This window comes from Hyperolius riggenbachi, chromosome 2 (assembly GCF_040937935.1).
Source record: "Hyperolius riggenbachi isolate aHypRig1 chromosome 2, aHypRig1.pri, whole genome shotgun sequence".
Taxonomy (NCBI): Eukaryota; Metazoa; Chordata; class Amphibia; order Anura; family Hyperoliidae; genus Hyperolius; species Hyperolius riggenbachi.
In genome coordinates this window covers 470,928,298-470,953,428 of record NC_090647.1, presented here as the reverse complement: position 1 = coordinate 470,953,428, position 25,131 = coordinate 470,928,298, and the positions used below count along the sequence as shown (strand labels likewise).

The following is a 25,131-nucleotide window of genomic DNA, read 5'->3' as shown; positions in this document are numbered from 1 at the left end:
GAAGAACGCTCCTGCCACGTTTCAGCGGGCCGTAAACGACCTGCTGGAGGGGCTGCAAGGGTTCGCTGTAGCGTACTTGGATGACATTGCGGTGTTCAGCCCCACCTGGGAGGAACACCTCAAACACCTGTCCCAGGTACTAGAGAGGCTGGCCGCAGCCAATCTGACAGTTAAGCCGAGTAAGTGTCAGATTGGTATGACCGAGGTGCAGTACTTAGGTCACCGGGTGGGGGGTAACACCCTGAAACCTGACACAGGAAAGGTTGACGCCATCCTGGCATGGCCTAGGCCTATCACGAAAAAGCAGGTCCAGGCGTTCCTGGGGACCGCCGGCTACTATAGGAAATTTGTTCCAGCCTATAGTACCTTAGCGAAACCCCTGACCGATGCCACTAGCAAGAAACACCCCAAGGTTGTTAGCTGGACCCCCGCTTGCGAGAACGCCTTCCAAGCCTTGAAGCAGGCACTCACAAGCGCCCCGGTGCTTCAAGCCCCAGACTTCAGTCGTCGGTTTGTTGTGCAAACCGATGCCTCTGACTACGGTCTCGGCGCAGTCCTCAGCCAGGTGGATGGAAAAGGAGATGAACACCCTATCCTCTACCTGAGCCGGAAGCTCCTGCCCCGAGAGGTAGCCTACTCCACCACTGAAAAGGAGTGCCTAGCGCTCGTGTGGGCCCTACAGAAACTACAATCGTATCTGTACGGCCGCTCTTTCACGATCGTTACCGACCATAACCCCCTCAGTTGGCTAAACCGTACTGCTGGGACCAATGGCAAGCTCCTACGGTGGAGCCTGTCATTGCAACAGTACGACTTTACGATCCAACACAAAGCGGGCAGCCGACACCAAAACGCCGATGGGCTGTCCCGGTGTCAGGGGGAACTAGACCCAGCAGCGCCAATGGCTGCTACGGCGGATGTCTTGCTGACAACCCCCTACACAGCATCAGGAAGGGGAGGTGTGACGCCCAGTCGGCCAAAACGCGATTGCGGTCGCTTTGCGACACAAATCGTTAAACCAAGATCTGATGTGCAGTATCCCTCTGCTTAGGAACAGCTGGGAAATCTGTCTTAGCTGAAATGACAGCCTGGGGGGAAGGTGTTAATTAGCTTGGACATATTCCCTGTGGAAGGCCCAATTTCCCTTTTGGCTCTGGGAACCAGGTGACACTTAGCTGATCTCATGGAGATGTTAATTAACCAAAGGATGCCTAGGTGCAGCCAAGCAGGCTACGAATCCACGGGAGGTCTGGACACTCTGCTCTCTGCTAAAGATCAAAGGAAAGTCAGCTGTTAGCAGCTAGAACACAACCTCAGTCTCATGGCATAATCCATAACTTCCCAGATCTGTAATATTTCTGGGGTTCCTGAGATGGCCGCTTCACCAAACATGGGGGAAGTGTAGCATGAGCCCCGGTGCTGGTTCTGAGGAAGTTTCAGAACCTTCGGAGGTAAGGACTGCCAGCTAGGCAGTTTCAAAGTGCCCTGATGATACCACAGGGGTCCCACCCCTCATGTCTGGTATCAGGGCGCTGGGTAAATCGAGACAGACCTGAAAATGTTAATAAATCTGCCCTGACCTGTACGGTTCTGTGAGATAGAGCCCATATATGGGTAGATATGATTTCTAGCCCCAGTACAAGGGGAGGGCTCATCTCATCTTTGAAGGGGGTGTATGGCTCCCCGCCCTCACTCCCTCCTACTGAAGCAGGGGCATAAGAATGGCTGAGGACCCAAACTCAGTGTCCTCCACACTGAACCATCTTGCACTCATCAGATGCCAGCTTGAGGATATGCTGGCATCCACCTGGTCTGAACTCTGAACTCTGGACTTTGAAACCAAGAACTTTATGATTCTTCCCACAATAAGGACATCTTTCCAGGAACTAAGTATTTTTCTCCCTTCTTTTATTTTTCATACTGGCTATTACTGTCTTAATAATTGTGATTTTTAATAATTGTCTGTATATATTAATTATTTATATTGCGTGAATAAACGACTTTCTCCAAGTCATTCACTTTCCGCTACCCTGCTTATCAGCACACACAGAAATGATCCCGGGTCTCTGAAGATACGCTACTGTTTGTTTGTTGTTGGCTAGACAGAATATCGTGTGTTTAACCGTTTTATTCGCAGGATTAGTCAGTCAGTTAGTGGGCCCCACGGTCCCATAGTAACCGCGGTGGTGGCAGTTTACTCTGAACCAGTAGGTGACGTTGTAATTACCCGTGTCTCACAGGCTCCCTTCGGAGTTGTCTGCGGCTAATTCTTAACGGTTCCTGCGCATTGACTGCGACCAGAGTTCGCACGATCTGTGCGCTGGCACCGTTTAGAAGGCTAAGTGCGGTCAGCCACGAGGGCCCTTGTGACAATCATGCACTCTATTTTTGTGTGTTTTTTGGGGGGCCCCTTCAGTATTATAGTAAATGAAGAGGATCTTAATTAATTTAATCAATAATCTTAATGTTACTTAAAGGATACCCCAGATGAAGTCTTTTGTACAAAGGCAGGGAACAGGCATGTATGGGCAGCAGTCTTCATGCCCATTACTCTTCCCCGTTCTTCTTTGTGCCCCTCTGTTCCATTGTAAATGCCCCTGTAAGTGTTCCCTGGTGTGGCCAGATCGTACACTACTGCGCAAATGCTGGCCTGGTGGCGCATGTCCTTGGTTGTATTCCCGTGGCTGGGAGGGCTCTGCGCATTACAAGTCATCTACAAGGGGGGATCAATGGGCATGAGGATTGCTGTCCATATATGCCTACTCCCTCCTTTTCCTTGGGCATCAATGTCTTTTTTTTTTTTTTTTTTTGTCGCTGTCACTTACATTAGGTAGTGAAAATCTGGCAGGTTTTGGGCTAGTCCATCTCTTCATGGGGAATCTCAGGTATTTATTTATGAAAGCACTTTACTGAATGGCAATGGCTCAGTCCAACTGACCAAACAGTATTCAAAAGAGCTGGGAGGGTGGCAGACATCTTTGTGTAGATCTTTTCCCTAGAGTGCTTTTGGAAAGAATAAAGGTAATATATTGAGAATCCCCAATGAGAAGATCTACTTGTCTAAAATCTGTCAGCTTTTTATTTCCCACTGTAAGTGACAGCGGCATAGGAATAAAGTAATTTATACAGTAGTGCATTTTACTCTGGGAGTAATAGACATTTTATATGCATGTATTTTAAACTTTACGATTTTTCATGGTAGTGGTCATTTAATTAATACCGGCATTCATAAGTCATCCAGATGTATCTGAATTTTTAGGATGTGAACCCTAAAGTCTCTGTTATCCATTGCTTTTCCAGACCCTACATTAAGCTCAAAGAGAATGGGCGGTCCAACATTTCTCGCTCCTCATCAAGTACGAGCAGTTTCAGCAGCACAGCCGGAGAGAGTGAGGCGATGGAAGAATATGAGAGTGTGGTGCGTATATTACACATAGGTGTGATAGTAAGCTGAAGGCTAGCAAAGAAGTCTGCTTGCTATAGCAAAAACGTTTAACTAATCTGTATAACCCAGTTAATTATACGCAGGAGAAAAGAAAACCAATTGTACAAAAACTACAACACAAATGTTCTTTTTCTACAACTTCTTACAAGTGTTACAAGTGTGTACCTGCTAGCCTTGAGCCACAGGCAATACATCAACATTGTACAGTAGGCCTAAATTAACTTCTGTCCGTTAACTGAACCAATGTACTGATATCGTATTAGTGTACCTACAGACGTTTGTAAATTGTTGCATAGAACAAGACAATGCATATACATAACACCTCCAGAGAGGCCCAGATTATTGGTCCTTTAAGTTTGAGGGGGACACCCAGAGCCAACATCAAGCCCAATGCTCCTGCATCCTACATAAACAGTGTGAGTGTGTACATGATGAGACTTACCTGCAAAAACAAAAAGAGGAGTGAACTTACCTGAGGCTGCCCACTGCTAGCTGCACCTAAACATCATGGGGTGCAACTAGCAGCGAGAAGAGCACCATAATATGTGTTGTGTTGTTACATTCACTATGGAGCTTGTTTATAAAGGATAGGCGATCTGATTGTACACCAACACATTTTTGGATCACCTATTGTAATTACTCTAAATTATTAGTCTGAGGTTCCAGTCACTTAAATGTGCTCAAGTCAGAAGTGGGGAGAAGCTGTCCACCAGAAATCAAAGGCCTGCATTGACTACAATGGCGGCTGTGGATTGCCAGCTTCTAAGGTGGTGATCAAAAGTAAACATAGTGAATGGATGTTTGAAGAAAAAATAAACATTCTTCTCCACTATGCTCTATTGAAGCCAATATCCATGGATGTGTGTGTTGTAACCCAAATAGCTTGCAGCAGCCAGTTACACTCATCTATTAATAAGCTGGATAGACTACTAAAGGCTCATTTCTGATTGATTGCTGTGTTACTAGATTCACCATGCTATTTAATTTCCCTTATATGAATAGATGGTCATAGCTCCCATGTTCAAAGCTGAAGAACTGTGGAGAAGCTGGTGAGCTCAGCCTGGATGTGTACCTGTTCCCTTTACTTGTGTTATATCAGTGAAAGAGTAGTCACTAGAGATGAGCACACTGATTTTGCAGAATTCTTGATTTTCACAATCCCTGAAATTCGGATGATTAAATTTCAATGTTACACAATTGTTTTCCCCATATAAAGCTATAAAGGTACATAAATGAGAAAATTGTATGCAAAAATTCTAAGCAAAATTGTAACCTTCTGTAAACATATTTTCACAAAATTGCATTGATCATAACTAATCTTATGGCAGTGTGAAAATATATTAATGAAAATCTGTAGTGAGTTTAAAAAAATTAGATACTTGCCTATAAAGAGGAAATGCTCTGGATCTCGTAGAGCCTTTGTTGTCCTCTCTTGGTGTCTGAATTCCAGCGATGCCCCCAGTTAAAATCTGCCATGGCCAGGAGCCCTCTTAAGGCTTTGGAAGCACTCGGCCCTGAGTACAGAACAGAGCCTCCCATCTTCGGAAGCAGTTGGGTGCATGAGTGCTTCAAAGCCTTCCTAGGATCCCTGAAGCCAGCAACGGGGGTGACAGCGCTGGAGCAACTTCACTTCAATATATCACTTTAACAATGAATTGCAATTTCACAATACAAACTTGGAATATGTGACGTTCAGAATTCCCTTTATCTATTACAACAATTGCCACATGGGGCATGTAGAAGCAACTACAATTACATGACCTATCACAAATCTTGTACCAGACCTTGTCCTTGTGAGGGCTGCAGACTATTACCCCCAAACAGCAGGCAATACTTGGCCAGATTTGTAGACCGCTTGCTCCCCAGTGATCTCCAGCCCTATGTAGCTCAGGCTAGCAGTGCTCTGGAGATAGAGATTATTTATGACATGTTTCTCCTCCGAATGATAGACTAATTATCAGCACAGCTTTGGTATAGATAATTACCTTGTGGTAACAATTCCGTTTAATGATGAATCTCTGTTGAGTTTTGTTTTTGTATGTTATTAAGCAGCAGTGATATCTACGTTGTTTTAATTTGCAATGTGTTGAAAACCTCCATGGCACTGGAGACATTGCGTCGAATGTGATGAATATATTGTGGTGACAGGTTTAAAGACAACAGACTCACAGGAAATCAATTTTATTAAGTTAAAATGAGTTTCTTTACCGATCCGTGGATTATTGTTGCCCTTTGTGACAATTGCATATCCTGTTATGGAACACTATGCAAATGAGTGATGTGATGTCCGACGAACATACAAGAGAGATGGAGATCAGTCACATGTTCTGTCTATTAATAACCCATTTCACAGAGGAGCATTGGAATAATTTGCGTAGTCAAGTCCATAACTTGTTTTATTTTTTTTGCGTTGAATTTAGTAACTGTTAATTAAGCATCTTAATGTATTTTCTACAAACATTTTTCACAGGGCAGCCAACCATCGACCGCTTCACCTTACAAACAGGATGTGTTTGTCTACAGCCCGTCGCCTAGCCTTGAGAACCATTCTTCCTCTGCCCCTGTAATCATAAACAGGAGCCCCGCAGGTGCTTCTCTTACTAAACTTTACACATAAGCCTGAATGGGTGTTATATAACAGACACGCATTAATAGGAAAACTCAGAAAGGAGTTCTGACAAACTCTCCAGCCACTCTGTAGGCATCAATACTCAGAGTAGAGAAGAATATTCTATGTTTAGACACGTGTCTGTCCATTTGTGTGTAGTTGACTCAAGCTGTGGATTTGGACTGTGGCATTTTCTTTCTTCCTTTGTTATTTATGGCAAAATTCCCCACTGACCATTTTATAAGTAAGGATAGTGCTCTTTTATAGCTGAAATATTTGATTGAGAAAATAATAATAGAAGAACAATAACAAAGATAGACGCATTGACCCTTATTCAATTCACTTTTTCTCCTAAGTTTTCTCCAGGGTGATATTTTCAACCTTATCAATAAAATGCCTTTTTAAGCCGCAGCAAGCAAGAAAATACTTAGAATACACTTTTCACCTACTTTTGGTGCAAATCACAAATGATAATTCTAACACTATAAAAAGCATCATACTTGACACACTCCTACATTTACTCTCTTTCTGCTTACCTTGCCCCAGAAATGTTTGTGCAAGAACAGCCGTATGTTTTTACATAGCTATTGGCCCGGTTTCTGTAAAAGTCATACAGGGCATGGCCGAGAGAGGCTGGTGCCTGAGATTGGTCTTGACATGGATAATGTGCCTGAGGGGGAAAGTATAGATCAAGTTAAGCAATGACATAGGTACTGCTATTTACTGCCGCACGGCCTAGGACTGCAATAGGCCTTCAAGCAAACTTAACCCAAGATAATGATATAGATTGTGAATTCTTTTGAGGAACAATGAGCGATCTGACTAAGCAAAGTGCTGGATAATATGCCACACTTTATAAACACAGTAATTATGGGTAGGATGCTTGCCCAGAGTCCCACAACCTGCAACAGGTGTGAGCTGCAGGGGTTTAGAGTGAACATGTAGAAATGTCTTGCCACTTTATGGTGCCTACTGTTATGTAGACATGATGCCCGCAGGGGTTCATTTTGAAATCCAATAGAAACATCACAGTGAATTTGGTGTATATTCTTAAGTACACCTGTACTTAGTAGGTAAAGTTATGCTGTTAAAGAGAATCTGTATTGTTAAAATCGCTCAAAAGTAAACATACCAGTGCGTTAGGGGACATCTCCTATTACCCTCTGTCACAATTTCGCCGCTCCTCGCCGCATTAAAAGTGGTTAAAAACAGTTTTAAAAAGTTTGTTTGTAAACAAACAAAATGGCCACCAAAACAGGAAGTAGGTTGATGTACAGTATGTCCACACATAGAAAATACATCCATACATAAGCAGGCTGTATACAGCATTCCTTTTGAATCTCAAGAGATCATTTGTGTGTTTCTTTCCCCCATGCACTGAAGTTTCAGGCTGCTCTTTTCTTTCTGCAAACAGCTTTGCCCTTGTTTGTAATTCCTCAGTATGTGAAAGCCCAGCCAGCTCAGAGGACGATTTATCCAGCTGATTAGAGCAGCTTCTCTCTTCTCTCTTATCTAAATAACACACAGGCAGTGTGCATAGAGGGGCCAGAAAGGGGGAGTTCATAGCAGAACCACAACACTGAAGAACTTGGCAGCCTTCCAGACACAGGCCGACAAGTCTGACAGGGGAAAGATACATTGATTTATTACAGAGACTGTCATAGTAGAAAGTGCTGCAGTTAGCCAGAACACATTAGAATAGCTTTTGGAACATGTAGGATGATAAAAAACAGGATGCAATTTTTGTTACGGAGTCTCTTTAAGGAAGAGGTTAGAGGAGTTTGACTGTTCTTAGGTAGCCATGGTCTTCTCTAGGAGAACTTAAAGAGAACCCGAGGTGTGTTTAAAGAATGTTATCTGCATACAGAGGCTGGATCTGCCTATACAGCCCAGCCTCTGTTGCTATCCCAAACCCCACTAAGGTCCCCCTGCACTCTGCAATCCCTCATAAATCACAGCCGTGCTGTGAGGCTGTGTTTACATCTGTAGTGTCAGTCTCAGCTGCTCACCCGCCTCCTGCATAGCTCCGGTCCCTGCCCCCATCCCTTCCCTCCAATCAGCAGAGAGGGAAGGGATGCAGGCGGGGACTGGAGGTCTGCAGGAGGCGGGGAGAGCAGCAGACTGACACTATAGAGATAAACACAGCCAGCTCTGACAAGCTGTTTGTCAGCAGCGTGGCTGTGATTTATGAGGGATTGCAGAGTGCAGGGGGACCTTAGGGGGGTTTGGGATAGCAACAGAGGCTGGGCTGTATAGGCAGATCCAGCCTCTGTATGCAGATAATATTCTTAAAACCCACCTCGGGTTCTCTTTAAGGAAAAGCGTGTGATTTATTTGATCAGCGGATACATTTCCAAAGCTCTGATTTGCTGTGATCACATCCTGCTTTAGCTTATGAATATGACTAGTAATTTAGAGACTTACATATCTATCACCTGACTAAACTGATCACATGCTTCTCCGTGAGTTCTCCTAGACATGACCATCACTATTCTTTGGGCTTCCAGCAATAAAAGTTTTAAGGTAACTGTGCATAGGTTGATTTTTCTGGCAGATTCACTCAGTATAGTTTAAACTGATAACCCCTCCCAGCTGCACACACTAGGCTTCAAATGTCAAATTCAAAATGTAAAAAAAAAAAAAAAAATTGCACCAAAACAGCAGAACGAGAGCAACAACATCAGAAAACCCATCATGCTTTGCACAGCATCAGGGGGAAAAAAGCCCGGGCAGTTTTCTTCTGTGCAGCTAAAAATGAGGCTTGGATAAGAGAAACAAAGTTCTGATGCTGTGAAACTGTTAAAGAAACACCAGGCCTTTCCAGTGCTGCCGAGTCGATTTTTAGTCCGGAGGTTCACTTTAATAACTTCATTTTTAAAGTGGGAAGAAAGTCAAATTTCACCTATGGTTTAGATAATTAAACACAGCATAAAACTAACACGGAAAAGGATATGAATGATTTTAAAGCTACTGGAAGGGTTAATCCTCAAACCTCTACTTCAATTGAAAGCTAATTGATACGATTGCTGTTGCCATACTAAAATTAGGTGATTGACTAAGCTGTGTAATGCTGTGAATACACCATCAGTTGTTTTCGGCAGATAGATGGCTCGATAGATATTTCTGACAGGTCTGATCTGATTTTGATTGTTTTTCTAATCGATGGAAGTGAATGGAAACCGATCGAAAAATCGATTGGCCAGTACATCTGCAGAAAAAAAAGTATTGTGTATTCCCAGCATAAACATTGCAGAATATCTTCTGCTGTTTCCAAGCTTTCTCTACATTCTTTGCACAACAATTAGTTAATTACAAGACAATCTGATAATGTGTCCTGCAGCCAGTAATGGAATCAATTAGCTTTAGTGAACTGTAATTATGCCTTAAAATTACATCAGAGCAGTCTATTATGTTGTCTATTTATTTTTTTGCTGTGTTTAATGTTTTAGAGAAAACATTTAATTTTGAGTTTCATACCACTTTAAGGTTTACGCTTGTCATGTGTACCCATATGCTCCATGCCTGTTACTATGGCAGCACTGGTAGACTAACCATGGGCACATTAGATGGGACACCCTCAGCTGACATTTAGCACTTCCTAATAGCTCTATAATTGACTCTAAACATTTCCACAATCCATCCCCCTATTAAAGCTGTCATATATAAAGTATGAACTGATTCATTGCATGGTAGACAGGCATAATGAGAGACACGGGTTAATTGCTTCAGGGAACAGATCTTAATATAACTCATCCATAATACCAGAGAGCTGTATTAAAAAGAAAATAGTGTCTACTTTCTGAAATTCCATATGTATACCTTATATTCTTTGAAAGTAGATGAGTTTCCAATATCAATATGTATTAACACATCTCTAAGTAAAAAATGTGATGACAGATGATTAGCGAGAAGCCTACAGTAATTAATCAGTGCAACCACCAAAGAGGATATTCTGTTAGCTATGAAGAGTGAATTTCAAAATACATTGGCATCAATTCACTAAGCCTATCTCCAGTATGTAATAACGTTTCTGGAGTTATCACCATGGTGATAAGGCATGTAGTGTTCAGGAAACATTTTACCTCAGGCAAACCTAAAGTTAACTCTTTTGGCCTCAATTCACTAAGATCAAGCTGGAGATAATAAGGCAAGAGAAAACTTACCTCCACACAGTGAGAGAGTTAACTTCTCTTCATTCCTTAAAGAGACACTGAAGCGAAAAAAAAATATGATATAGTGAATTGGTTGTGTACTATGAATAATTACTAGAAGATTAGCAGCAAAGAAAATATTCTCATACTTTTATTTTCAGGTATATAGTGTTTTTTCTAACATTGCATCATTCTATAATATGTGCAGAGTACACAACACTCAGCATTCAAAATGAGTCTTTCAGAGCAGTCTGTGAAGTAATGACCTCTCCTCTAGCAGAGGAAAAGTAAATAGTCCAGGAACAGTTGAGATAATAAAAGTCAGATAACAGCCCTCTCCACGACTAACTTAGTCGGAGAGCTTAATGGCTTGTTTGCATAGAGATAACAACTGGAGTTTCTCAACTCTTCCTGTACTGGAAACAATTACACTGATGTATCTGATCTTAATGTTTTATTTCTAAAGGGGCCCATACATTCAGCCGATTTTCTGGCCGACTGATCAATCAAAATCGATCGATCGATTGATCGATTGCAAATCGGTTGGCCAATCGACCGATCGACGGTCGATTTCGATCGATTTCGATGTATTTCCATCGAACTGGCAGGGTGGAAAATCTAGGTCGATCTGATGAGATTGCTTATCATTTTGCATTGGCCCTAATGGAAATCTGATGGCAAAAAAATGCCATCAGGTCGAATTTCAATAGATTTCAAACTGAAATCTATTGGAATTCTATCCTGGTAAAAAATGTTCTAAAAACGCATCAGATAGATCATCAGATGCATTTCTTATCTATCTGCTGCTAATCTGATGAGTGTATGGGCACCTTTAGCTGTGCTACACATACAGTACAAATCATAATATCATCATTTTTTTCCGCTTCAGTGTCTCTTTAAGTTACCTTCTCTGTAGTTATTTTCAGAATTCTGGAGTTATTTTAATGACTGAAGAGTTAACTTTAGAGATCTCACCTTAACTTAAAGACAGAAGAGTTAAGTTTAGGTTTGCCTGAGGTAAAATGTTTCCTGAATACTACATGCCTTATCACCATGGCGATAACTCTAGAAACATTCTTAAAGACAGATAAGCTTAGTGAATTCAGGCCATAGTTTAGCGTAATTATGAATTACTTGGCCATATATAGAATAAACAGACAACCAGTCCCACTCAGAAAAACTTGTTTTCTCAGCTTTATATTTGGGGCAACCATCCTCAGCAACTTACCGTTAAAGTGGACCTGAACTCTTGCACAGGACAGAAAGACAATATAGAGAAATGCACTCTGTATGTATTTACAAAGTTTAGCCTGTCTAATTCCCCCTCATCTGTGACTAATTACAAGTGTAATTTGATCTCTCAGCTCTGTCAGCTCAGGAATCTCAGCAGAGCAACTTCAGGATGTTAACCCTTAAGTTTGCTCATGAAAATACAGTATAATTAGCCAATAAACCAATCGCCTATGACAATTTTTATCCTCATGTCTAACATAGCACTAATATTACCAATTTTCACTGTGAGGTTCCAATTAAATGTTGACCCTAACCCCCTAATGATGTGTACATCTAGTATGCAAAGCTGTACGCACCTAGGATCTTATTCCATGTGACAGATATCTAGACATGCATTAAATGATGGTTACTAAAGGCCATCCAGTAGGAGTTAAAGGAGGCGATATCTATTGTATGTGATACTGAGCACATAACTATATCACAGCATGTCACAGTGGCATATTTATTTTGCTAAGCATACCCCTTTTATAATCTATTGTTTCGTTAAATTCTACCCAAACTTTCTTTTTCTAATGTGATGGCGTGAAGTTCGTTTTGGTCTTCTGCTGGACCTATTTTGTACGGCTATTTACTGGTTGTATTAAGACAACCAGTGCTGATCCATCACTTTAACTTCTGGTTCCTCTATTTGTATTGACTTTACCATATAGGGCTTTGCAGAATCCTCTTGTAGATGTGTAATGTTGTTTAGTTTTTATTGGATCCTACAAAGACATTGCACAGAGGAACCAGGATGTAGATGTTGTTGTAGCTGGAGAGGCTGCCTCATCGCAGTCCTGCACAGATGAAAAGAGGGGGGGGGGGGGTCCTATCCCTGCCGTAAACCACCTATATCTCAGTAGATGTCCATTATGTACAAACAGAGAACCCATTGAATTGCACAGCTGATGGTTTTTCCTTCTCACAGATGTAAAGAGTAGAAATTCCCCAAGATCCAACCTCAAATTTCGATTTGATAAGCTCAGCCAGTCAAGTTCCGGCTCCAGTACAGTAAGTAGATGTGTGTGCAGGCACTAACACCACCTCTCTAGAGAGCATGGGCTAGCTGTACTAATGTGTGGTTTGGCTTACGCTATGCATTTGCTCAGCTTGAGAAGTGATCTCCGTGTGGCCCAGCCTTTGCCCATTTCACCTCTTTGGTGTCTGAGGGGTCATGTGTATTCCTGAATGAGTTTGTCACGTGTATTGGCGTTCTTAACACAGTATGGAGAGAGATGTGCACTTGCCATGAATATGTTTATGTAAATATACCGTAAGTGTGGCCTCCTAAGAATATGGGAGATCTTTTTATAAAAATATTATGAATTGTTATTACCAATAAATTGCAACTAGATTCAAAAAGAGTGAAAGATTTGAATCCTAGGTATAACAATCGGCTTTCTGTAGCAGTAAGATCCATGAAATACCTTATAGGGAATGATTTACTATAGGAAATGTGCATTGATGAGCAATAAAGTTTCACCGTGGTCACTTCAAACATCCAATCATCATTATTATTATAGATTTTTATAGTGCCTGTATCTTCCGTGGTGCTGTACGACAGCATACAGTCTATAACCATACAAAATAAACAATGCAACAGTTAACAATACAAGACAATGGTGGATCACCGCTGATGTAGTGAACAAAGTACCTTACAATCAAAATTTTAACGGCTAGGACAGTAGATAAAGGGAAGCTGTGTAGAATTGGTGGTCAGTGGCCAAAGTGTCCTAGGTAGTGAGTATGCTTGCCTGAAGAGGTGAATTTTTTGATGCATCTAAAAAATGGTAAGTGTGGGTGAGTGGTGGATGTGTTGAGGGAGGCTGTTCCAGAGGAGGGGAGAGGATCGAGAGAAGTCTTGTAAGGAGTGAGAAGATGTGACCAGAGATGAGGACAGGAGAATATGCACAGGAAAACTGCTATTTGGTAAATGCTCATGGTTCACTGTAACTCATTAATGCAATTCAGTGCATGCATTTTATTTTAAACACCCCCCCCCCCCCCCCACCCTCCCGTTCTCTTATTTGTAACCATGGAAATATATGGAAAAGTATGTATTATGTTCCTGTGTCTTCCATTTCACAGCTGCTCACTTCCCAAGTGGAGCTTAATAGTTGAAACAGTCATGCCTCCAACCAAAGGCAGAGAGTCATTGGTGTGTGCAACACACTACTTTCCAAACGAGAGTTTAGTAGACCAGGTTGATGTGATGGTGTACAGATTATTCCAGAAGCCAATGGGGCCTAAGTCACAAGCATTAATGCATAAGGGGGGGGGGAGGGGTTAGGGAATGAGTGGCCCTCCTTAGTGTTAGCTAAGGACAGTAGGTGGGAGGTAGAAAAGAAAATCTGTCACTAGGCTGCACGATCCATGCTTTTAATTCACCACATGCTAATGATGCCTGGCTGAGTTGATATGTAAGGACACATCCATGAGTATACAACATAGTGAGGATTTGCAGGAGCACAGCATGTAAAACTATTGGAGACGTCAGTCTGTGTGTCAATCGGTACATTCACACACAGACTGGCATGCAGGTGATGATTCTTGTGGTGCTGAAATCAGGCTACTGGAAGTGCATTCTGAGTGAGCGTAAAATTAGCAGCTCCCCCACTTGGCTGAGCACTGGAGAATAATAAATTAAATTGACCTTATAAGTTCAGTTCACCCTTCTTTAATGTAACTTTGCCTTTTTAAAACAGAAGGTAAAGTCAAGAATATTCAGCAATTACATCAGCAGCATGGAACTCCCATGATGCAGAGGCGTAGCTACGGTTGTCAGCGCCCGGAGACAAAGACAGATTTTGCGCCCCCAACTGGTCAGTCCTGTGCCGCACAAAAAAAATGTCCATGGCCATATATCAGAATGTGCGTGTGGTTTTGGGTGGAGCTATGACTATGGCAGGGATTAGATTGCACGCTCCTCTAAGGACAGCCAGTGACATGAATATGTACTCTGTAAAGTTCTGCAGAAGATATCAGAGCTATATACAGTGGCTTGCAAAAGTATTCGGCCCCCTTGAAGTTTTCCACATTTTGTCACATTACTGCCACAAACATGAATCAATTTTGTTGGAATTCCACGTGAAAGACCAATACAAAGTGGTGTACACGTGAGAAGTGTAACGAAAATCATACATGATTCCAAACATTAAAAAAAAACCAAAAAAACTGCAAAGTGGGGTGTTCATAATTATTCAGCCCCCATTGGTCTCAGTGCAGTCAGTTGCCCATAGACATTGCCTGATGAGTGCTAATGACTAAATAGAGTGCACCTGTGTGTAATCTAACGTCAGTACAAATACAGCTGCTCTGTGACGACCTTAGAGGTTGTCTAAGAGAATCTTGGGAGCAACAACACCATGAAGTCCAAAGGAGACACCATTCAGGTGAGGGATAAAGTTATTGAGAGATTTAAAGCAGGCTTAGGCTACAAAAAGATTTCCAAAGCCTTGAACATCCCACAGAGCACTGTTAAAGCAATTATTCAGAAATGGAAGGAGTATGGCACAATTGTAACCCTACCAAGACAAGGCCGTCCACCTAAACTCACAGGCTGAACAAGGAGAGTGCTGATCAGAAATGCAGTCAAGAGGCCCATGGTGACTCTGAATGAGCTGCAGAGCTCTACAGTTCAGGTGGGGGAATATGTCCGTAGGGCAACTATTAGTTGTGCACTGCACAAAGTTGGCCTTTATGGAAGAGTGGCAAGAAGAAAGCCATTGTGAACAGAAAAGCATAGGAAATCCCGTTTGCAGTTTGCCACAAGCCATGTGGGGGACACAGCAAACATGTGGAAGAAGGTGCTCTGGTCAGATGAGACCAAAATGGAACTTTTTGACCAAAATGCAAAACGCTATGTGTGACGGTAAAATAACACTGCACATCACTCAGAACACACCATCCTCACTGTCCAATATGGTGGTGGCAGCATCATGCTCTGGGGATGCTTCTCTTCAGAAGGGACAGGGAAGCTGGTCAGAGTTGATGGGAAGATGTATGGAGCCAAATACAGGGCAATCTTGGAAGAAAACCTCTTGCAGTCTGCAAAAGACTTGAGACTGGGGTGGAGGTTCACCTTCCAGCAGGACAATGACCCTAAACATAAAGGCAGGGCAACAATGGAATGGTTTAAAACAAAACATATCCATGTGTTAGAATGGCCCAAGACTGGCAGCTGTAATTACAGCAAAAGGTGGTTCTACAAAGTATTGACTCAGAGGGCTGAATAATTCCGCACAGCCCACTTTGCACTTATTGATTTGTAAAAAATCTTTGGAATGATGTATGATTTCCGTTCCACTTCTCACATGTACTCCACTTTGTATTGATCTTTTACGTGGAATTCCAATAAAATTGATTTATGTTTGTGGCAGTAATGTGACAAAATGTGGAAAACATTAAGGGGGCTGAATACTTTTGCAAGCCACTGTAAATACATAATAATAATACTATGGTAGGGATTAGAATGTGAGCTTCTCTGAGGACAGTCAGTGACATGACTATGTATTCTGTACAGTGCTGCAGAAGATGACAGTGCTATATAAATACTTAAAGGACAACTGTAGCAAGAGGTATATAGAGGCTGCCATATTTATTCTCTTTTAAAAAATACTAGTTGCCTGGCAGCCCTGCTGATCTATTTGGTTGCAGTAGTGTCTGAATAACACTAGAAACAAGCATACAGCTAATCTTGTCATTTCTTACATTAACCACTTAAGGACACCTAATCTGCTGCATGCTTGGTCAGGGTCTATGGCTAAAAGTATTAGAGGCAGAGGATAAGCAACTGGTATTGCATGAAAGGGAAAAAAATATGGCAGCCTCCCTGCAGTTGTCCTTTAATAATAACATGGTAGGACATTAGACTATGACTATGGTAGGATTAGAGTGTGAGCTCCTCTGAGGACAGGAAGGTAGGAAGGGACATGGAATTATAAGCAGGGATGTGCTTTCAAGTACAGAAGTACTCTAATTTGGAATGCTAATGTAGGTTAACTAATGCATTTGTGCCTGCGGGATGGGGTGGGGTTAACTTACCCAGAAGTCCAGGGATCCTATGCGTGTCACCGCTGTATTACGCGTCCTGTAGGACACGAACCACCACTCACTACCGCACGTCCTCCTTCTGGCGTCACGTCCTCTTTCTGGCGTCCCATAGGCCGCATATTACAACGGTGACACGCGTAACTTGTCTAGTGCACGCCTATCCATCCTAACCTGCTTAGTGCACTTCTCCCCAACCTAACCTGCTTAGTGCACTTCTCCCCAACCTAACCTGCTTAGTGCACTTCTCCCCAACCTAACCTGCTTAGTGCACTTCTCCCCAACCTAACCTGCTTAGTGCACTTCTCCCCAACCTAACCTGCTTAGTGCACTTCTCCCCAACCTAACCTGCTTAGTGCACTTCTCCCCAACCTAACCTGCATGGTGCTCTTCTCAGACTGTATGAATGTCTACCAATCTAGTTGCCACCCAGCGATGGTAGACATATCACAAGCGAACAGACTAGAGTGAGAAAGCCAATCGCAAAAGAGGCGATTGTTGTCAGAAACACAAGACTGAGCAAAGACAAAGCAAGAATAGAGAAAGGAATACACAGCAAATAACCACAATCCAAACGCCAAGGAAAATAACAAATAAACTAAATGTTTGGAATGATGTATGATTTTCGTTCCACTTCTCACGTGTACCCCACTTTGTATTTGTCTTTCACGTGGAATTCCAATAAAATTGATTCATGTTTGTGGCAGGTAATGTGACAAAATGTGGAAAACTTCAAGGGGGCTGAATACTTTTGCAAGCCACTGTATGTATTTTTTTTATTGTCATTTTTTTTTTTTTTATTACAAAAAAAAAAAAAAAAATTGGGGAGTGTGGGGGGTAATGAGTTAATTTATAATGTGAAACTATATAGTTAAAAATGAAAAATGCTTTTGGGTGTAGTTTTACTATTTGGCCACAAGATTGCCACAGTAATTTTTTGTGAATGGTCCTGTGAGCGTCGGAAGGACGCTTCCAGGAAGGTCAATGAGGCTGGGAAACTTTTTTTTTTCTCACAATGATCGCGCTGCTTTTCATATAAACAGCCGATCATTGCAGTTTTCCCGTTCATTGATCTCCAGGCGAGCGGCGGCATGTGGGAGCGCACGCACGAGCGAGCTGGAGCACGGACAGCGGCGGCAGCGGCGGGGGGTGCGGATATCTCCGTCCCTGGTTGTGAATGGATGGAAAAAGGAGCGGAGATATCCGCACCTGTGGGGGTAAGGTGGTTAAATTGAAATTTGCATATGGGGTTCTCCCACAGTACCCCATATGAGCGCTCTTTTGCCTCTGCTGGTGGATATTAACCACTTGAGGACCACAGGTTTACATCCCCCTAGTGACCAGGCGATTTTTTTTTTACAATTCAGCACTCTGCAGCTTTAACAGTTACTCAGCCATACAACTTAGCAGACACCCACCCAGCTGCCTATTCCGACCACCCACCCACCCAGCTGCCTATTCCGACCACCCACCACCCAGCTGCCTATTCCGCCCACCCACCTGCCTATTCCGCCCACCCACCCACCTGCCTATTCTGCCCACCCACCCACCTGCCTATTCCACCCACCCAGCTGCCTATTCCACCCACCCAGCTGCCTATTCCGCCCACCCACCCACCTATTCTGCCCACCCACCCACCCGCCTATTCCGCCCACCCACCCACCCGCCTATTCCGCCCACCCACCCACCCGCCTATTCCGCCCACCCACCCACCCGCCTATTCCACCCATCCACCCACCCACCTGCCTATTCCACCGACCCACCAGCCTATTCCAACCACCCACCCGCCTATACCAATCACCCACCCAGCTGCCTAACCGCACACCCACCCACCCAGCTGCCTAACCACCCACCCAGCTGCCTAACCACCCGCCCACCCAGCTGCCTAACCGCCCACCCACCCAGCTACCTATCTGCCTACCCTGCCACCTAGCTACCTATCTGCCTACCCTGCCACCTAGCTACCTATCTGCCTACCCAGCTACCTAACTGCCTACCCTCCCACCCAGCTACCTAACTGCCTACCCAGTGCAGTGCCTGCACCGCAAATAGCGTGCCAGCCTGCCCAACCACCCTCCCTCTAGGTAATTAATGTTAGCCTACTATAGACCTGGCTACATATACTGCATTTTGTGGGGAAATCTGGCGACAATCTGATTGCATTTTGTTGGGGAAATCTGGCAACAATCTGATTGCATTTTGTTAAGGGAAATTTGTCGACAATCTAATTGCATTTTGTTAGGAAATCTGGCGATAATCTGATTGCATTTTATGGGGAATTCTGCAGACAATCTGGTTGCATTTTGTGGAAAAATCTGCAGACAATTTGGTTGCAATTTGTGGGGAAATCTGCCACCAATCTGGTTGCATTTTTTGGGAAAATCTGCCGCCAATCTGGTTGCAATTTGTGGGGAAATCTGCCAACAATCTGGTTGCATATTGTGTGGAAATCTGCCGACAATCTGGTTGCATTTTGTGGGGAAATCTGCTGACAATCTGGTTGCATATTGTGGGGAAATCTGCCGACAATCTGGTTGCATATTGTGGGGAAATCTGCCGACAATCTGGTTGCATTTTGTGGGGAAATCAGATTTCCCCACAAAATGTTTGGGAGGGATGTCCGAGGTCCGTATTGTTGGAAGGGGGGGAGCCCATCATTTTTTTTTGCTATGGGGCCCAGTCATTTCTAGCTATGCCCCTGCTCTTGACTGCATTTCTGATCATCACTTTCCTTGTTCAGCCTGTGAGTTTAGGTGGACGGCCTTGTCTTGGTAGGTTTACAGTTGTGCCAACCTCTGAGGCCGTCACAGAGCAGATGTATTTGTACTGACATTAGATTACACACAGGTGCACTCTATTTAGTCATTAGCACTCATCATGCAATGTCTATGGGCAACTTACTGCACTCAGACTAAAGGGGGCTGAATAATTACGCACACCCCACTTTGCAGTTATTTATTTGTAAAAAATGTTTGGAATCCTGTATGATTTTCGTTCCGCTTTTCACGTGTACCCCACTTTGTATTGGTCTTTCACGTGGAACTCCAATAAAATTGATTCATGTTTGTGGCAGTAATGTGACAAAATGTGGAAAACTTCAAGGGGGCTGAATACTTTTGCAAGCCACTGTATGTAATTTTTTTATTGTAATTAGGTTTTTTTTTATTACAAAAAAAAAAATGGAGAGTGTGGAGGGTTATGAGTTAATTTATAATGTAAAACTATATAGTTATATATGAAAAATGCTTTTGGGTGTAGTTTTACTATTTGGCCACAAGATTGCCACAGTAATTTTTCGTAAATGGTCCTGTGAGCGTCGGAAGGACGCTTACAGGAAGGTCAATGAGGCAGGGAAACTTTTTTTCTTTACAATGATCGCGCTGCTTTTCACAGAAACAGCCGATCATTGCGGGGGGCTAAGATCAATGAACGGGAACAGTTTTTCCCGTTCATTGATCTCCAGGCGAGCGGGGCGTGTGGGAGCGCACGCACGAGCGAGCTGGAGCGCGGACAACGGCGATAGCGGCGGGGGGGGGGGGGGGCGGATATCTCCGTCCCTGGTTGTGAAAGGATGGAAAAAGGAGCAGAGATATCCGCACCTGTGGGGTAAACTGCTTAAATTGAAATTTGCATATGGGGTTCTCCCACAGTACCCCATATGAGCGCTCTTTTGTCTCTGCTGGTGGAAATTAACCACTTGAGGACCACAGGTTTACATCCCCCTAGTGACCAGGCTATTTTTTTTTTTTTACAATTCAGCACTCTGCAGCTTTAACAGTCACTCGGCCATACAACTTAGCAGCCAAATTAATATTGCCTCATTTTCTTCCCACCAACAGGGCTTGCATTTGGTGGTATCTTATTGCTGCTGCGATATCAATTTTAAAAAAATAAAATAATTTTATTTTTTTTGTCTCCCTCCCTCCCCCGAGATCCAACCACAACATAATTTAAGTAAGATAATGTAAATCCATGAGTAAGATAATGTACATCCAATCACTACACGCTCCAGTCGTGGCTGGCTGGCTGATCACGGATCACCGCTCTGTTTACGAGCAGGGAACACGTGCGCATGCGCGTGTGCATTCCCTGCTAATCTCCGCCCTCCAGGACTTGACACCAATCGGCGTTCGGCGGTCCTAGGGGAACCACTCTGCGGCGTTAGGCGGTCGCACAGGAGTTAATGAAAACCTACAGCGTATAGCTAAATTTTGACCACAGTCATCCAGTGAGTAATTGTGCAAAGTTTAGAAAGCTTGGCATTTCAAATGTGATAACGACAGCAGTACATGTTTTCTCATTGAAATCAATGACTAAAATCTGATTGGCTGTTTTATTGGCCCACTTTTTTTCCCCCAATCTATTAGCCCCAGTCACCCAGTGACCAACACTTTAAAGTTTGGAAAGCCAGGAGTTCAAAGTGTAAAAATGGCCGCAGTTTTCCTTTCTCAACTGAAAAGCAATGAGTGAAATTTGATTGTTTGGTGGCTCCGCCCACTTGCTAACTCTGAGGGCCAGAGCCCACTGATGCAATCGTGTCTGCTTTTCAGTTACACATCAATGTTACAGATGCAGAAAAGCGGACAGAAGCGGATACAACTGCGTTAGTGGGCTCAGGCCCTATGGGCATGTTTCCACTAATGCGAATTCGCATGCGTTGTCCGCATGCAAATTTGAATAACCAATACAAGTGGATGGGTCTGTTTCCACTTGTCAGGAATTCTGTGCGGTTTGCTGTGCAGAAAAAATCTGTACAGCAGACCCGTCAGATTTCACATGCCGCACACGAATCGCTGGTAATGTCATTTAATAGGAAAACCGCAAGCGTTTTTGTCTTGCGGTTTTCCATGCGTTTCCGCGTGCGTCGTCGCGTAAAAACCCATGTCAATGCTTACTGGCATTGACATGGTTAAACTCGCATAGCGCAAACTGCAAGTGATTTCGCGTGAAAATCCGCATGGAAACGCGAACGAATCGTTGACGCGATTTTCGTGTCAAAAACGCAACGCACAAGTGGAAACGTACCCTAAAACAAGTCACCCAATAACCAACTGTGTTAACTTTGGGGTTCTTGGCATCAGTAATGTAAAAATGGGAGCAGTTTGAATCTCTCCATTGAAAACAATAGGTGAAATTTGATTGGGTGTTTCACACAGTTTCAACATTTTACACACACCCCTCCCCTTCCCCTGTGACATTGTGATTAACTATACAAAGTATTTGGACTCTGACATTAATACTTTTGTGAATAGCAGCATTTTTTAAAATTATCCCACTGAGTAGAAATTCAAAGCTATGAGCGTGACAGCAGTTGGAAAATTTCAACTGTCACTTTCACCTGCCATAAGGCAGTTTAGCTGCTGATGATGTCAGGTGGATGAGATGGTCCAGAGGGTAAATGTCACTGCCTGCTAATCACAAGGTTAGCGGTTCAAGTACCACCCAAGACATGGGGAGGCAGGCATACTCTCTGAGCCAAGGACACCACAGCATTTTGTTTTTAGGTCACTGTAGTTTTTAGACAAAGACTATTTTACACTACAGACTATTTTACACTACAGGGTGAAAAAAATATTTACTGAGCCCCAGAAGGTCCTCACACTTTAACCACTTCACAACTGAGGGGTTTTACCCCTGTAGCACCAGAGCAATTTTCACCTTTCAGCTCTCCTTCCATTCATTCATCTATAACTTTGTCATTATTTATCGCCATGAAATGAACTATATCTTGTTTTTTTCGCCACCAATTAGGCTTTCTTTAGGTGGGACATTATGCTAAGAATGATTTTATTCTAAATGTGTTTTAATGGGAAAATAGGAAAAAAATGTGGGGAAAAAATAATTATTTTTCAGTTTTCGGTCATTATAGTTTTTAAATAATGCATGCTACTGTAATTAAAATCCATGAAATGTATTTGCCCATTTGTCCCCTTTATTACACCGTTTAACCACTTGAGGACCGCGGGCTTTACCACCCTTAAGGACCAGACTCTTTTTTTTCCATTCAGATCACTGCAGCTTTCACGGTTTATTGCTCGCTCATACAACCTACCACCTAAATTAATTTTGGCTCCTTTTCTTGTCACTAATAAAGCTTTCTTTTGGTGCTATTTGATTGCTGCTGCAATTTTTACTTTTTATTATATTCATCAAAAAAGACATTAATTTTGGCAAAAAATGATTTTTTGAACTTTCTGTGCTGACATTTTTCAAATAAAGTAAAATTTCTGTATACATGCAGCACAAAAAATGTGGACAAACATGTTTTTGATTAAAAAAAACCCCATTCAGCCTATATTTATTTGTTTGGGTAAAGGCTATAGCGTTTACAAACTATGGTGCAAAAAGTGAATTTTCCCATTTTCAAGCATCTCTGACTTTTCTGACCCCCTGTCATGTTTCATGAGGCACTAGAATTCCAGGATAGTATAAATAACCCCCAAATGACCCCATTTTGGAAAGAAGACATCCCAAATTATTCACTCAGAGGCATAGTGCGTTCATAGAAGATATTATTTTTTGTCACAAGGTAGCGGAAAATGACAGTTTGTGACAAGAAAAAAAAAAACAAAAGTTTCCATTTCTGCTAACTTGTGACAAAAAAAAAAAAGAAATCTGCCACGGACTCACCATGCCCCTCTCTGAATACCTTGAAGTGTCTACTTTCCAAAATGGGGTCATTTGTGGGGTGTGTTTACTGTCCTCGCATTTTGGGGGGTGCTAATTTGTAAGCACCCCTGTAAAGCCTAAAGGTGCTTATTGGACTTTGGGCCCCTTAGCGCAGTTAGGCTGCAAAAAAGTGCCACACATGTGGTATTGCCGTACTCAGGAGAAGTAGTATAATGTGTTTTGAGGTGTATTTTTACACATACCCATGCTGGGTGGGAGAAATATCTCTGTAAATGACAATTGTTTGATTTTTTTTTTACACACAATTGTCCATTTACAGAGATATTTCTCCCACTCACCATGGAACCCCACTAATGACCCGATTTTAGAAAGAAGACACCCCTAGGTATTCCGTTAAGAGTATGGTGAGTTCATAGAAGATTTTATTTTTTGTCACAAGTTAGCGGAAATTGATTTTAAATGTTTTTTTTTCACAAAGTGACATTTTCCGCTAACTGGTGACAAAAAATAAAATCTTCTATGAACTCACCATACTCTTAACGGAATACCTAGGGTTGTCATTAGTGGGGTTCCTATACTGCCCTGGCCTTTTAGGGGCCCTAAACCGTGAGGAGTAGTCTTGAAACAAAAATGACCTGTGAAATCCTAAAGGTACTCATTGGACTTTGGGCCCCTTAGCGCAGTTAGGGTGCAAAAAGTGCCACACGTGGTATCGCCGTACTCAGGAGAAGTAGTATAATGTGTTTTGGGGTGTATTTTTACACATACCCATGCTGAGTGGGAGAAATATCTCTGTAAATGAACTATTGTGTGTATAAAAAATCAAACAATTGTCATTTACAGAGATATTTCTCTCACCCAGCATGGGTATGTGTAAAAATTAGGGATGGGACGACGAATCCGGCGAATCCACGAATCCCTCAAATATTAGGAAATATTCGAGATTCGTGGACTCGAATCCCGACGCCATTTTCCGCTCGCCGAATCCCGACGCTGCATCGCCGCGCATCCGCCGCTTCCCCCGCTCGCAAGTGTCCTCCTCCCGCTCCCCGCAGCCTCCTCCGCTCGCCCGCCGCATAAATAAGAAGCAGCAGCCTCTCTCACCTCCAGCGTGGAGCCCGGACTCCGGAGCGGCAGACCTCCTGCAGACTTCCTTATTCCCCCTAGTGACTGGCTCTTACTACGTCATCAGTAAGAGCCGGTCAGGCGGCCACTAGGGGGAACTAGGAAGTGAAGTCTGCTGCACTGCACTCCACGCTGGAGGTGAGAGGCTGCTTCTGCTTATTTATGCATGGGGGCGAGCGGAGGAGGCTGCGGGGAGCAGGAGGAGGAGGATATGACCCAGCTACCTACTGCAGTGTAGGTAAGGTAGCCCACCCAGCCTGCTAACTACACTGATCCTCCCAGCCTGCTACGTACACTGAGCCCCCCAGCCTGCTACCTACACTGAGCCCCCCAGCCTGCTACCTACACTGATCCCCCCAGCCTGCTACCTACACTGAGCCCCCAGCCTGCTACCTACACTGAGCCCCCCAGCCTGCTACTTACACTGAGCCCCCCAGCCTGCTACCTATACTGAGCCCCCCAGCCTGCTACCTATACTGAGCCCCCCAGCCTGCTACCTATACTGAGCCCCCCAGCCTGCTACCTACACTGATCCCCCCAGCCTGTTACCTACGCTGAGCCCCCCAGCCTGCTACCTACGCTGAGCCCCCCAGCCTGCTACCTACACTGAGCCCCCCAGCCTGCTACCTACACTGAGCCCCCCAGCCTGCTACCTATACTGAGCCCCCCAGCCGGCTACCTATACTGAGCCCCCCAGCCTGCTACCTATACTGAGCCCCCCAGCCTGCTACCTATACTGAGCCCCCCAGCCTGCTACCTATACTGAGCCCCCCAGCCTGCTACCTATACTGAGCCCCCCATAGCCTGCTACCTATACTGAGCCCCCCCAGCCTGCTACCTATACTGAGCCC

General features: G+C 43.5%; 1 protein-coding gene across 13 annotated transcripts in view; it reads left to right on the top strand.

Annotated features, from left to right (window-relative positions):
- RAP1GAP2 (RAP1 GTPase activating protein 2) overlaps nucleotides 1-25,131 on the top strand; it is an 863,455-nt gene that overhangs the window by 800,269 nt on the left and 38,055 nt on the right. For 10 of the 13 annotated variants that reach the window (XM_068270219.1, XM_068270220.1, XM_068270217.1 and 7 more), the window contains 3 exons: nucleotides 3,301-3,418; nucleotides 5,916-6,033; nucleotides 12,405-12,487. In XM_068270219.1, coding sequence (XP_068126320.1) covers nucleotides 3,301-3,418; nucleotides 5,916-6,033; nucleotides 12,405-12,487 — 319 coding nt within the window. Of the gene's footprint in view, nucleotides 1-3,300; nucleotides 3,419-5,915; nucleotides 6,034-12,404; nucleotides 12,488-25,131 lie in introns of those variants that run through there. The other 3 variants (XM_068270221.1, XM_068270226.1, XM_068270227.1) reach the window with 3 other exon arrangements.